We start from the raw sequence: 14,460 nt of genomic DNA, 5'->3' as shown, positions 1-14,460 counted from the left end.
AATAACTTACCAAAATTGCTTGATGCTATTACAGAAGCTGTTGCTATTTAAATCTTTTATAGAATTTTGAAAAGAATTATAGTAGTATCATGTGATGTAAGTTATTAGATCGCTTATGAGGTAGTTGTTCTTTCTAGATAGCTACGGTACTGCTGGTCACTGCCTCGTCATAAGACTGACGTTTACGTACCGATTGTAATGGGCACTAGTATAAATCCCTTACTTCTGTTATTTTTTACGCGTATTTTGTAGTAATAATTAATAACTCGTACGTAAAGCTTCAATACAATTTAGTTATTTCTAATTTTCGTCTTGACATTCAAAATTATCCCTTAACACACCTGTTGCCGAACACTGTATACCTATATTTTATTGATGTTGATACCTGTGTATAATATTTAAAATTAAAATATAATTATTATTTTTATAAATTTCAGTCACTTAATTTAGTATAAGTTTTAAAATTTTATAACAATATGTACACATGGTCAGGTCTTTGTAGCATTAAATAAAATTAAATTTGGACACACACACATACATACATTTATATTAAATATTGCATTATTATTGATTTAGAATTAATTTATAATCGATCTATTAATTTTAACACAACATGCATATAATTAATTTGTATATTCACTCCATATTGTCAATATTATTACGCCATCTTTGATTTCAAAAGAAGCGCGTTTTACACTGAAATGGAAACGTAAAGATATTTGAATGCAAGCGTGTCGTATTATTTTATTTATATTGTGCTTGAAATTGAAATACATATTTCTGGATTTCATTTTATGTTTTAAACATTATTTTTTTATATATTTTGTTTAACACACGAATATAAAATCTTCCTTTTGTGTTAACAAACAAAGGACGCACAAATATCCATTAAACTGTGAACAATTCAAAATGAATTGTAAATTACCGATTCGAACGTATGGGAAAAAGAAATGTAAAGAAGTAATAATTCCAGTACAAAAATTACATATCTCTACTACAAACAATATCTATAATAATGATTGTAATTCAATAAACGGAGAATTAAGTGTTACTGAAAAGAAAGATAATAGCAATAATTCTGTATTTTATGATCCTTTTGATACAACGTTTGATAGACTTATTAAAAATACAAGGTACGAAATTTTGTTATTATCGTTAGATATATGTTGAGTTTCTAATTTGTTTTCGTTTTGTAGATCTCCAACACGACCACTTAAAATATGTAATGTTAGAGCAACATATAGTAGTATAAATAATAGTTTTGATTCTAGTATTAATACATCCAAAACAGTTGATTATAAATGTTCTCTGTATGATCATATCAAGTTATCCAATGTCAATACGAAATCTGTTTCAAAACAAAAGGTACTAAATAAAAAGGCAAAAATTCAAATCGAGAAAAACACGGTTAAAAGAAACAGACAAATATCTCAGAATGTTGGAAAATCTAAGGTGAGCTTTTGTTAAATTAGTAGTAGAGAAAAATTATAATTGATTAATATTATATCGCACATTAGAGAAAAATTATTAATCTTTATATTTTAATAAGCAGGTGAAAAAGAATAATTTGTATGAAAAATATAAATTGCTTAAAGTGAGAAACAAAAATTCTGAGATCAGTACCTCTGAGGTTGAGGATCATTCTAATAGATTCAAGAATAATGCTATACCATACAAAAAATCTAATAAAAATTGTGTCTTTAGAAATAATGAGAAGAGTAGCGATGCACTAAGTTCCATAGAAAGCTTAAAAGTAATGTCATGTTCTGTAGTTTTAGATAAGTTAAATGTATTAAAATGGAAGAATAAGATGAATGATGATGAAAATAAGTTATCAAAAGAAACACAAAAAAGTGTATTAGAATTTCATGAATCATTGGAACATCCTGAAATTGTTAAATCAAACATTAACAATATAAAACATTCTAACATAAATATGAAACCAATTGTTAAAGTAGAACAATTAGAATTAACTTCAGTTATGAAGTCACTTCCTCTTAATAAAAAATATGAAAACGTCATCAGTAGTACACCTATTGGTAAACCACTAAAATTGCCAACTCATTTAATTTCTTTGTCACCAATTCCTATTAAATATTCTAAAAAATTAAATGAACCTATAACATGTACAGACAATATTTCAATTAGTGCAAATAATACAAATAATTTAGTTTCTCTAGAATTTCAACAAATAAATGTGGATTTGTGTGGAAAATCTGGTGCATTAGAGAAACATATAATTAAGAAACAGACTGACTTACCATCTTCTTATAGATCCAATACATCTAAATGTAGTAACTATAATTTAAGTCAATCAGAGAAATTAGACAAAAGAGAACATTTGACACAAGTAACACCTGAAGAACTTCTTGAGTCAGGGAAAAGTACAACAGAAACGAAAAGAAATAATATATTAGATGTATCTTCTGAACTAATGCACGAACATGCAGTAACGAATAAATTAAAGAGAAATCATCTAAATTTTTCTATTGACGCTGACAGATCGCTTTCCTTATTTGATAATACTAATAAAAGTATTCAAACTTCATTGTATAATGTTAATACAGCAATTAATATAGTGCAAGTATCTAGTAGTAATTTAATGTTAGATAAAGTAAATAAAGAATCAAACAATGAACCATATTCTACTTTTATTAAATTAAGTAAGAAATCAACTTCAAATATAGATAATGATGAAGTTGGAGGAAAGTTAGATAAAGTGAAAGAAGAATTGTCCAAAATATTAATACCTGATAAATTAACGATCTCACATGCTTCATTGAGTGATACAAGTATAATTAAAGAAACTGAAAGTCTACTTCATAAAAGTAGTACATTAAGTACAAATAAATCTTTGATAAGTAATGAAGATAAGTGTTGTAATGCAATACAACCTTGTGTAGTTTTAAAACAGTTACTAGATCCTATCAGAATTACAAGAAGAAGAAAACAATACCGTAAATGGGAGTTAGATTTAGCTGATATTTCAGAAAATAGTAATAATAATATACAATTTAATGAAAATAAGATATATCCAAAAAGAATAAGTGAAAATAAAAAACCCAAGTTATCTAAAAAAACATTGCAATCTTCAAAAAACATAGTAGAAACGTTTACAAGTGACGCATCAGGAAAAATAGAAAAACCAATATATCTAAAGCCAGGCAAATCATGGGCAAGGTCTTTGTCAATTCTAAACAATATACGACGTGAATCTAATTTGGATAGATTATCCATTGGCAAAGGTAAAAAATGGAAGGATATTGTTATGGATGTTTTAAATATGCAAAATCAAGGTAATTATAGAATGAATAAAAAATTATTTTAATGTTTATTATTTCATTAAATATTTTGAATTTATTGAAGATTACACATTGTAATAAATATACAATAACATGGAAAAACTATAATACTATATATACAAACATTTGAATATCATTTTTTTTAAATATTTGACAAAACAAAATTCTGTTTCAAGATTTATTAACCTGAGATATTAATATTTAATTATTTTTCTGTATTAGAGTATGTACTTCTATTTTATTTTTTATATATTTTTCATTTTTTATATATACTCTTTTAAAACAAATTTGTTATAATAAGTATGTCTTTTTATTAAAAAAGAAAGAACTGAAAAATGGGAGAAATATACATATAAATGGGTAGGTTCTATAATTTAAACATAGCCAAAACAAATTTTTTGCTAAAGAATTACAATGTTTATTGAAATTTTTACATTTGTAGGTGTTATACAAAGTTGTATAAGAAAAACTGAAAATGACAAAGAACTACAAGTGAGTAATGAAGCAATTAATAAAACTGAACTTGAGTTGGCTAATAATAAAGGTAGAACCTATGATTCTACCAGCCTTGGACGTCTTACAAGAAGAATATCAGTTCGTGTTGTTCCAATTAATAAAACTATCACGATTATAGAAGATGCTCCATTTCTTGAAGTTTATGGTATTGTTCCTGTAAAGAGTCAGACATTTACATTAATAAATAGTGAGTTCTTTTCAATTTTTTATTGAGATAGAGATAATACATTATTTTATTAAATATGATAATGTTCTTAAATAGATTCACAAAAATCTTCCATATGCAATATTCAAAATAATGATACATATTGTTCAGAGAAACATATAGTTTCAACAGCAAAAGAAGTAATCTTGGAAAGATGTTCACAAAAAGATTATATACCATTTTCTATATATTTTTCAGATTTGTAAGTATATACATTTATGATCACATCGATTATTTTTAGTAAATAATAATATAATGATTCCTAGGTATTTGGAAAGTTGTCGAAAAATTGGAGAAGGCGTGTATGGTGAAGTTTTTCTTTATGAATATAAAAATAAAAAAACTGTTATAAAAATTATTCCCATAGAAGGCAATGAATACGTTAATGGAGAACCACAAAAGAAGTTTCATGAGATATTATCAGAAATCGTTATTGCAATGTAATTAGAAAGTGTTATTCTAATACTCAGAAATATTAAGTATAATGTTAATGTTTAAAAAAATATATTTTCAGGGAGTTACATAATCTAAGATTTAATACAAAATATAACACTGATGGATTTGTGGAACTAAAAAATATTAAATGTCTTAAGGGAAAGTATCCAAGAAAGCTTGTAGAACTTTGGAATATTTATGATGAAGAAAAACGTTCAGAAAACGATTGTCCATCAATGTTCAACGATGATCAGCTATTTATTGTTCTGGAACTCAGCCATGGTGGTCAAGATTTAGAAGCATTCACATTTCATACAGCAGAAGTAGCTCATATTTTATTTATGCAGGTGTTTAAATTCTTTTAATAACAGCTATGTTTGTATTAGCACTTACTTAACATACAATCATGAATATTAATTGACATTCCTTTAAAATATATAATTAGTACTATTCGCTATAATAAATTTTATAAGTTAACAGAAAACTAATTTATTTCTCATAATTGTTTGTGTGTATTAGTAATTGTATATAATAACTTTTGGTAGGCTGCATTAGCATTGGCAGTTGCAGAGAAAGCTATTGAATTTGAACACAGAGACTTACATTGGGGCAATGTATTAATATCTCCAACAACGGAGTCTCATGTACATTATAAACTAGGACAAAAGGAAATTGAATTAATTAGTAAGGGTGTAAAGGTACATCAAAATAATAAATTGATCGTTTTTCATTTTAATTAATTATAAAAAAAGATTCAGATATTAATCTTCTTGTTCTAGGTATCTATTATAGATTTTACGCTTTCAAGAATAAGCTATCAAGAATGTAGTGTATTTAATGATCTTGCATCAGATCCTAGTCTGTTTACTGCCCAAGGTGAATATCAATTTGAAATATATCGTTTGATGAGAGATAAAATCAAGTGAGTAGATATACATAATTTACACGTATCTCATAATTCTACATATTTTAAATTACATACTTTTATAAATTATTTCAGAAATAATTGGCAAAAATTTGAGCCATACACAAATATTTTATGGCTACATTATACTTTAGATAAAATGATTACAGCAGTTAGGTATAGAAGAAGAAATTTGAAAACTCATAAAAATGGTATAGTAAGACTTAAAGAATTGAAAAATAAAATTTTGACGTATAGTAGTGCTTTTGATTTTGTAACAAACTGTGATAAAGTTGCCAGCTTACTTTGCATTGAGTCAGAATCTAAACTTGTATCTGCTTGAAAAGAAGAAATGGTTATTGTATAATAATACAAATTTTTTTAATATATGTAGTTTATTTATAACTTGACTGCTATATATGGTGCAAAAAGATTTTAATCACTAATGTTAATCATATAACAAAATTATTTCATATTCTTTATATTCTAAATTAAAATTTTTATTTCAAATTATTGTTGCAATTTTTATATATTCTTATATCATTTTATTTCAGAAATTTTAGTCAATAATAAATGATTGTGAATAAATAAATTTTAATTTACAAACGAATTTGTCTTTATTGCTTTTAGTAGAATTTAACAAACTAGTTTTACCTTTTGAAAATGTTTTCTTAAAGAATACAACTTCAATTACATAAAATCTAACGAAACAAATGTAATATCAAAAATGTAAAACTAAATACAAAAGCATGTAAAAATACGTTGCACTCTTTACAAATGTTATATACGTAAAGAAGCAGACAATTTCTTGAAAGCTATTAACGAAATCTATTATAAAAAATTATGTTTTGTTTAATAAAATCAATCTGTGGGAACTATTTTTGAATATTCTGAAGTACTGTTCAATTTGTGGTATGCACTACATTGATTAATAAAATTCCATCTCTGCTGATCAAACTAAAAATACAAAATATTAAGACATCTGATTAAAATTACAATCACTATTTTAAAGACAATAAACTTACCGTGGTATTATCTTTCACTGCATATCTCTCTTTTTTATATTTGTTTTCTGATTCTGGAGGGTTTCTTTCAACAATAGAATGTCTATAACATAAAATTGCTACAAAATCCACTAACGTTTCAAACAAATTAATACATTACCCAAAATCTTGTTCCAAATTCAATTTGTAGTCCTGTATTTGTAAGTTTGGATATTTTTGAGTTTGATTAGAAATAATAAACTGGTATTGATTTTGTAGGTACGAATTACTTTGTTCTCCTAAAATTGATGATACAATTTTATTTGGTGTTTCCTCTTTGAAATGAAAAACTCACATATATTTAAACCTTATTCTTATCAGTATTCAATAAGTATTTAATAAAATTTAAAACCATACTAAATTCAAAATATTGTTTACCTTTTAGATATAAATGTTTGTGTGAAATTTGCAAATTTGTCTCTGCTTTATTCATTTCTCTGTATGATTCCCTTTGAATATCATTGTTGTAAAAGCATTGATTTTCAGATTTTATACGCATCAAATTCGAGTTGTTATTTATAATCATACCTATTTGTTCATAAAGGTCTGTTAATTCCTTCATACCTAATGACTAAAAACATATTATGCATTAATTATATTGCTATCGGATGAAAGTATATTTACATACTTGTAACCAGTTTTCTGAATCAAACATTCTTTCATCCTTTATAATATCTTCAAATCGTTTCTGTAAAGTTCCAACACTTTCTTTATGTCTTTCACAAAGTGCATTTAAACTGCTATCATAATTTTTTTTCATTAATATTAATTTATCTTGATATTCTTCTATTTGAGACTATATAATAGTTTTACGAGCATTAAAATAAAAGAATGCATGTGTATGATATAACAGAATTAAGTAATGGTTGCTATAACAATATATAAGTAATAGTTTAAAAACAATATATAATAATACTTTAAAAACAGTATGAAGATCAGTATTTTTTTGTGCCAAGCGGTTTATAGCATCTTTAAGATTTCTAATTTCAGAATCTCTAAATTCCATCTCATTCAATAACTTTTTGGTTTCATCTTGATTTTCTTTAGTCCCACTTTTTAGGTGATTTATCTTGTACTTTATATTTAGGCTACTATCTTTTGAAGAATTCAATTGTTCAAACACTGTGTAATTACTTTTGAACACTTCACTTTCTATACGTCTACTACTTAGGAGTTGCTGATTCTGAACTTCTTCTATCTCATTTTCCCCTTTTTTATATCTGCATTCTGACTTTAAGTCTCCATTTATATTATATTTTGATAATTCTATTTTTTTATCTTGATACATCTATAATCAAAACAAATGCATTATATATAATTAGAATTACAAATAATTACTAATAAAGTGTAAGTATTATGTAAAATATTATTTTAACTGTGTATTTATCCTTTAATCTTTCATTAGATCGATCATTTGATAAATCCTTTTCTGAATGAAATTGCTTGTTAAGAATTGATATCCTGTCATGTAGTTTATTGGAAAATGTGTATAATTTGTTTCTTAATTTTTCTTCAACTATTTCATTGTTGAGTTTAATTAACAATTCAGAATTTTCATTTTTCCAATATTCTACATTTTTCTTCAGACTTTCGTTTTCACGCAGATATGCATCTAAATCGTTATCAAGTTTTTTATTTTTATTTTGATCATTAACAAGTTGTACTTTTAAATTATTAAGTTCAACTTTCAATTTTCTCTCATTTTTATCTAATTTTTCAAGATCTTCCTGCAGTAAATATATAGTATCAATTTTATCATTTTGTTCTGTTAAAATTGTTTGGTTCATTGCTGCAAGTTTACTTTCATTGATTTTCAATTTTTCATTTAACAATTTATTTTCGTTTTTTAGTTTCATAATCTCACAATGCCTTTCTCCCATTATATTTTTGTATTCAGTAATTTTACACAATAAAATATCTTTATTTTTATCAATCTCATTTTTTAAGTTTATAACACTTTCATCCTTCTTTGAAATCATTTCATTTAATTGCACAACTTTATTTTTCAATTCGTTATTTTCAGATTCTAGATCAAGCAATCTAAAATAATATTATTTATTGATTATGAACTAAGTTAAAATAATATTAAATAGTAATGAAAAATAAAAATCATATTACTCTTTCTTCATTTCTGTAATCTTGTCATCTTTGAAAATGTTGGTTTTCATATTTTTGATTTCTAATTGTTCTTTATAGTATTGACATTCTTTTGATAGTTTATGTTTAATATTATCAATATTTTTATTCTGCTTTCTTAGTGCATTGCAATCTTTCTCACATACGGATAATTTGTTTTCAATTATTTGAAGCTGTTCTTCTAATTTTGATACGAGTGCATCTTTTGCACTAAGTTCTATAATTACTTTTGATAATTCTTCTTTAATTGCAGCATTATTTTTTGGTTCTTCTTGATTTAAACAATCACCTTCTCCTCTTCTTGCTAAATGTTTTGCTATTTCTTCCCTCAGTTGAGCAATTTCTATATCTTTCTTCTGTAATTCCTTTTGTTGTTTTTCTATTTCTTCAACTATGTGTATACGCTGATCTCCAGTACCTTGACAATAACATTTCTAAATATTAATTTGCAATTTGTGCTCAAAACAGAAATTGTTGCTATTGTGAATTATCATAATAATTGGTGTTAATTCCATTTTCAGTTTTTATACAAGAAATAAAATATTAAAAAAAAAAGCAACTTTGGTACTTTAAATGATATACACAAACATAATGTTATATATAAAATGCAATCAAAATATTGGAAACTTATACCTTGAAGGGCTATATTTATTCGATCAATGCAAGATCTAAGATGCACTTCAAAAGCCTGATTAATCTGTTTATCAGACAAACTTTTCCTTTCTACATATACTATTTCATTTAATAGTTGATAAAGAATTGTTTCAATAAATGTGTTTATCTTAATCTGTATTTGAAACAAATTATTAGGTAATTGTTTATTGTAAGACTTGTATTCTTTATGTTCCTTTTTATGCTGATTGTATAATTCAGAAATCTTTTGTTTCCTCAATGAAATATCTAATTAAATGAATAATGTATTGTAAATTAATCTATGTTTTATAAAAGTATAATCTAACTTCACCTTGAGAAGTATTAATAGCTGATTCTGTATCTTTAAGTACATCATAAAAATTGTAAATCTGTTTAATCATTGAAGGACGTTCAATTTCTATATATACTTGTAACTTCTGAATAAGGAAATCCATTTTATTTAAAAAATATGATATATATTCAATAATCTCTTTTTCTATTTCGTCTATACTATTTTTTCTATCCAACTTGATGACATAACTGTGACATTCCTATTAAATAAAACATGTAATCGTTTATTTCACAGTAAAATATAAAATTAAGTAAAATATTACATTTTTAAGTTGATAAGAACTTACATTATCAGTTATTTTGTTCAATGAATTTTCACTGTTAATGGAATCAGAGGTATCTTCAACTTCTGTTTCACTTGCATCATTTTTATTTTGTCTTATATTTAATACACTTACACTATCCTTTCTACCTAAATAATATCAAATATATGTAACACAGATTTCACTTTAAACACAATGATTGATATTATCATATGAATCTCTCAAAAGTCTATTTTTAAAAAATTCTTAATTTTATCTCAATTTTAAGAAGCAGAATGTTTATAATATCAATTTTTTCTATTTTTTATTCTGTGGAAGTAATTAGTTTAGCTTTTGAGAGACTAATATATGATTTTCAAAAATAAGGTTTAAATGCTAATGTTACTTGTATTTTTTGGATTTATTTCAGATCCACAGTAAAATCCATCAGGTATTATATTTTTTAAATTCTGACTCAAATAAGTTTGCTGTTTATTATTCTTAACATAATGTTTTAAATCTTCTATTTGTTGTAAAAGATTCTGGCGTTCTATTTTATAACTTTGAAATCTTGTCATCATGACATTTATATTATAAAGTACATTATTTGCTTCGTCACCAATGTCCAAATCACATTTTGCACAAATACACACATCTTCGTATGATCCATTAAATTCTTCTAAATTGTTTAGAGCAAGTTTTAAATTGTTCACAAAATCAATAACTTCTTGCTTCATAGAAATTAATTGTTCTTCATACTGAGAAATTTTAATATTTTTCTCATAAATTTTTATCTTTAAATTTTATAATATGTTTGTTTTCTTCTAATATTAATCGGAATATAAAACATAATAATAAATAAACAATTATGTATTTGCAGTATTAACAAACATGGTAATATTAATATACCTGTTCATTATGTGCAATTGATGTTTCTTTAATCAGTATTAATAGTCGCTTTATTTCTTTTTCTTGATCTGCTAGTATGCAACTTTGTTCATAATTTTGTTTTTTAAGCTCATCTTTTTCTTGCACAACATTTTTTAATTGTTCTACAGCCAGATTATAACTTTCAGCTTGTTCAGTTAATTGGTCCATTTCTTGTAGTCTTTTCTATGGCATAAAAAGGATAAATAAAATCTTATTATCTGAAGATTAATATTGTGATATTAAATATATGCCATTACTAACTAAAAGGGAATCTTTTTCTAACTGCAGTGTAGTCATTTCTTTAACACATAGCCTGAGCTTTTTAATATCCTGTGATTGTAAGTAACAACTTTCAGACTTTTTATTTAAATCTTGTTTGAGTTGTCCAATTAAATATTTACAACCATAAAGCTAAAAAGAAAGAGTTAAAGAAACTTAGAGAAATTGAGAAAAAATGAAAAATCAAATTGTATATGAAGTATACATTACCTTTGCTTTTAAATCTTCTACTTCACAATTACGTTGATGCTCCAGCTTCACTAGTTTGTCATGAAGTATCTATATAATAATCATTAGATGTGAATTATCTGTAATACTTTTATCAAATATTCCCATTTAAAATTAATTCTTAAAGTAATATTGTGTATACTTGCTTTAATATTTTCTTGTTGAGTGTTCATACAATCTTCTTTTTCCTTCAATAAAACCTCCAAATTTTTATTTATGTCTCGTATCTCTTCTAATTCAGCATCCCTTACCTTCAAATAAAATATATAATTATATTGAATAACATCATAGATATAATGGAGATATAAGTATGACTGTTATAGAAATAAATTATTCACTAATATAATATACTTCATACACAAAGTTCATTCTTCAAAACAATGATTTCAGAATCTTTTTGAATGATAATTCCTTTATGAGTACTACCATGAATGTTAAAATTTAATTCTGTTCCTATTTCACTACCAGACTCTGATGGAGTTTCAATATCTTGTGAATTCTCACTACAAGATGCATCACATTCAAAACTTTGTTCTTCTTGATTATTTGTCTGCAGACTGCTTTTGCCAGATTCTCTTGTACTGTTATTTTCATCACTAGATTCATATATGAATGATGTTTGTGACACTGTCTAAATAATAACATGTACATAAGTATATTATTTAAATAATAAAAGAAACAAATATATTCATACAGATATAGTTATAATTTTATTTAAATATTTGTCAACTTGACCATCAAATTGTACTCCTACATCATGCGTTTCTTGTTCTACCTGTAATAAAAATTTGTTCATGTAATATTACAATAATTTCAAAAGACTTATAGATGTAGTTACTTTACCTGTAAAGCTATATCAATATATTCTATCCAATGTGATGACTTTTCATTGTAAGCTAAAAAATTAAAAATCAAATTCAAATTGGGAAAATCGATAAAATTATAAATAATCTCCTATTATACCTCCAGTGGAGAGTGGTTTAGGAGTAGACCTAAATGATGGTACTAAGGTCAAATTATTTGAGGGTGAATCGATGTTAAACGTAGTTAAGGAGTAAGTGTATAATTGAGTGATTTGATTTGTAACAATCGATTCATCTTTTTTATTAAGTTGAAAATGCCGTTCAGAAGGTATATGAATAGACAAACATGAATTTGAATGAATCACAGAAACAGATTTCGTGATATTAACAAATGCATATCTTAAAAGTGATTCTATTGCATAATCACTTTGCAATGGTTCTTTTATTTTTTGATAATTGTCCTATAAAAATAAATATAAAATCATTAAACTGTTATAAAAACACTTAAATATCTTTACAAGGCTACTCACTAAATGTTGTAATTGTTCTTTCTGTATAGGAGTCAGTTTAAGACTTTTATATTTTTCCAATTCTTTTTCAACCACCAGGAGTTGATTTTGTGTTTGTGAATTGAGTTGAATTATATTATCAACCACTACATTAAATGGTATTATTCTTCCTATCTGTGATAACAAATTCAACACATGTAAAGTCCTAATTCAATTTTAATAATTATATATTTAATTAATTACATACTGGTGAATCATGTTCACTAAGTTCGCGAAAATAGCGAGAATTCTCTAAAGAATTTGGACTCCAGGCTCTAATATCTGAACAAGAATCATGTAATTTCAATCGACCTTCCAATCGTTTCCTTGGCAAAACATAATCACCATATATCAAAGGTGTTCCAGTGTTGGATCTCCCAGCTAAGAAAATTCGGGGACCATGTTCTACATAAGACATTGCTTGTTTGTACTTTTTTTAAATATCAATTCTATTTAGTAGTTTATTACTACTACTATGCGTATAAACAACACTGAATGAGTTTAAAATTTTCTCTTTAAAAATATAATTTACAAAAGAAATCATACTATTCATTTAACCGTTTCTATTTATATACCATAGTAACCATCAGAAAACAATGATTAATTTTAACAAGAACACAAATGGTGACTAAAAAAGTTCGAATAATTTATAGAATAAAATATTTTATTTTATAAGCTGCCATTAAAAATAGTTATATTATTACAAATAAGTAGATTATTTTGTAATGTTTTAGTTAGTACCACAAACTACAATGCGAATGTGGTATAAACCTCTAATATGCCATGAAATATAGATATAGAAATTATAGCACAGTGATTATACTTCAATTAAAAACTCACAAATATAACACATTTGTTTACTAATATGTAAATATTTTATTTAAGTACAAAATGTTATTGATTTGTAGTATTGAAGTACACCTTCCTTTTAGAAACTATTTTCTAATTAGAAAGTCATGACCATTGATTATTGCATTATTTTATAAAAATTATCTTTTTGTATATTCCTTCACCAAACAATTCTTGTTTTCATAGAGATAAATATTGTTTTTACAAAATACCTTATTTCATTTCTTTACGTATTTCGTTTACATTTGGAATAATTATTATGAAATAAAATCCCCAATATTGGAAATGAGTACAATAAACATGAAAACATTTTTCTAGTTTGGCAAGTAAAATATTTTAAGGCGAAAGTCAATTTACAATTGCATTACAATAAGATTCTTATCTTTTTTTTATGTACATATATATCTTTGCCAGTTTATAAAGAAAATATATTCAAAGAAATATAAAAGGTTTTTAATATGTAAGTATAAAGGCTGTATGCAGTTCTTTTTAAAATCATAGTACATATGAATGAGCAAGACACTGTATTTTTCTTGCACTACAAAAATACTATGTAAATGAAATGTGATATAATTTATCACAATCCAGTTTTATAATCATAGACAAAACTATGAAGGCACAACTATGTAAAGAAAATATTTTACATCTATATAAATATGTCTTATTTCTTAAAATTCCTCTTACACCTAAAATTTGTAAAGTACATTATACTTCAATATCTAGTGCTCAATTAGACAACAAATAACATTTATAAAAATGGAATTAAAATTCAAAAACTTCAACACTCTAAGCATGCAGTGGAATAAACAGAATACATACACGAATAGACGTATCAGAATGCATTATAATAGTATAATCCTTATTTTGCATCTTTGCAAAAAATATTTGGAATGATTACACATAAGGCCACTCAATTTTTTTACTCTTGTTTGATTAAAAACGGAATGTTCATATTAGCATTTCACCTTCTTAGATTATTATTATTATATACATTTTCATTATCGAACAAAGGCCTTTGTTGATAACGATAAATTAAGTTATTGAACTTCATTATCT

The 14,460-nt window shown here is 25.0% G+C and overlaps 2 protein-coding genes across 4 annotated transcripts; one reads left to right on the top strand and one right to left on the bottom strand.

The window, feature by feature from the left end:
• Positions 1-753: 753 nt before the first annotated feature.
• On the top strand, positions 754-5,940 carry Haspin (haspin). Of its 3 annotated transcripts, none has more exons than XM_076325231.1 (10): positions 754-1,133; positions 1,197-1,452; positions 1,553-3,296; positions 3,745-4,005; positions 4,081-4,225; positions 4,290-4,463; positions 4,538-4,805; positions 5,004-5,156; positions 5,238-5,380; positions 5,459-5,940. In XM_076325231.1, exons 1-10 carry the CDS (start codon positions 910-912, stop codon positions 5,703-5,705), a joined length of 3,615 nt encoding a protein of 1,204 aa, XP_076181346.1. In that variant the 5' UTR covers positions 754-909; the 3' UTR covers positions 5,706-5,940. The 3 variants fall into 3 exon arrangements, with proteins under 3 accessions (XP_076181346.1, XP_076181347.1, XP_076181345.1); XM_076325232.1 differs by having other exon boundaries at positions 1,550-3,296; positions 4,538-4,781; XM_076325230.1 differs by having other exon boundaries at positions 1,550-3,296.
• Positions 5,941-6,210: 270 nt separating this feature from the next.
• LOC143153647 (uncharacterized) lies at positions 6,211-12,973 on the bottom strand. The gene is made up of 22 exons (XM_076325066.1): positions 12,764-12,973; positions 12,538-12,690; positions 12,168-12,468; positions 12,048-12,100; positions 11,899-11,979; positions 11,563-11,835; positions 11,351-11,455; positions 11,187-11,255; positions 10,959-11,108; positions 10,677-10,880; positions 10,174-10,525; positions 9,813-9,937; positions 9,506-9,725; positions 9,175-9,441; positions 8,524-8,959; positions 7,782-8,445; positions 7,322-7,693; positions 7,034-7,201; positions 6,784-6,976; positions 6,527-6,680; positions 6,388-6,469; positions 6,211-6,319 (listed from the first exon to the last, which is right to left on the bottom strand). The coding sequence occupies exons 1-22, from the start codon at positions 12,971-12,973 to the stop codon at positions 6,224-6,226; spliced, it is 4,728 nt and encodes a 1,575-aa protein (XP_076181181.1). The 3' UTR covers positions 6,211-6,223.
• Positions 12,974-14,460: the final 1,487 nt, after the last annotated feature.

This window comes from Ptiloglossa arizonensis, chromosome 13, assembly GCF_051014685.1.
Source record: "Ptiloglossa arizonensis isolate GNS036 chromosome 13, iyPtiAriz1_principal, whole genome shotgun sequence".
Taxonomy (NCBI): Eukaryota; Metazoa; Arthropoda; class Insecta; order Hymenoptera; family Colletidae; genus Ptiloglossa; species Ptiloglossa arizonensis.
The sequence above is the reverse complement of the archived record's forward strand: the minus strand, read 5'-3'. Positions and strand labels throughout refer to the sequence as shown.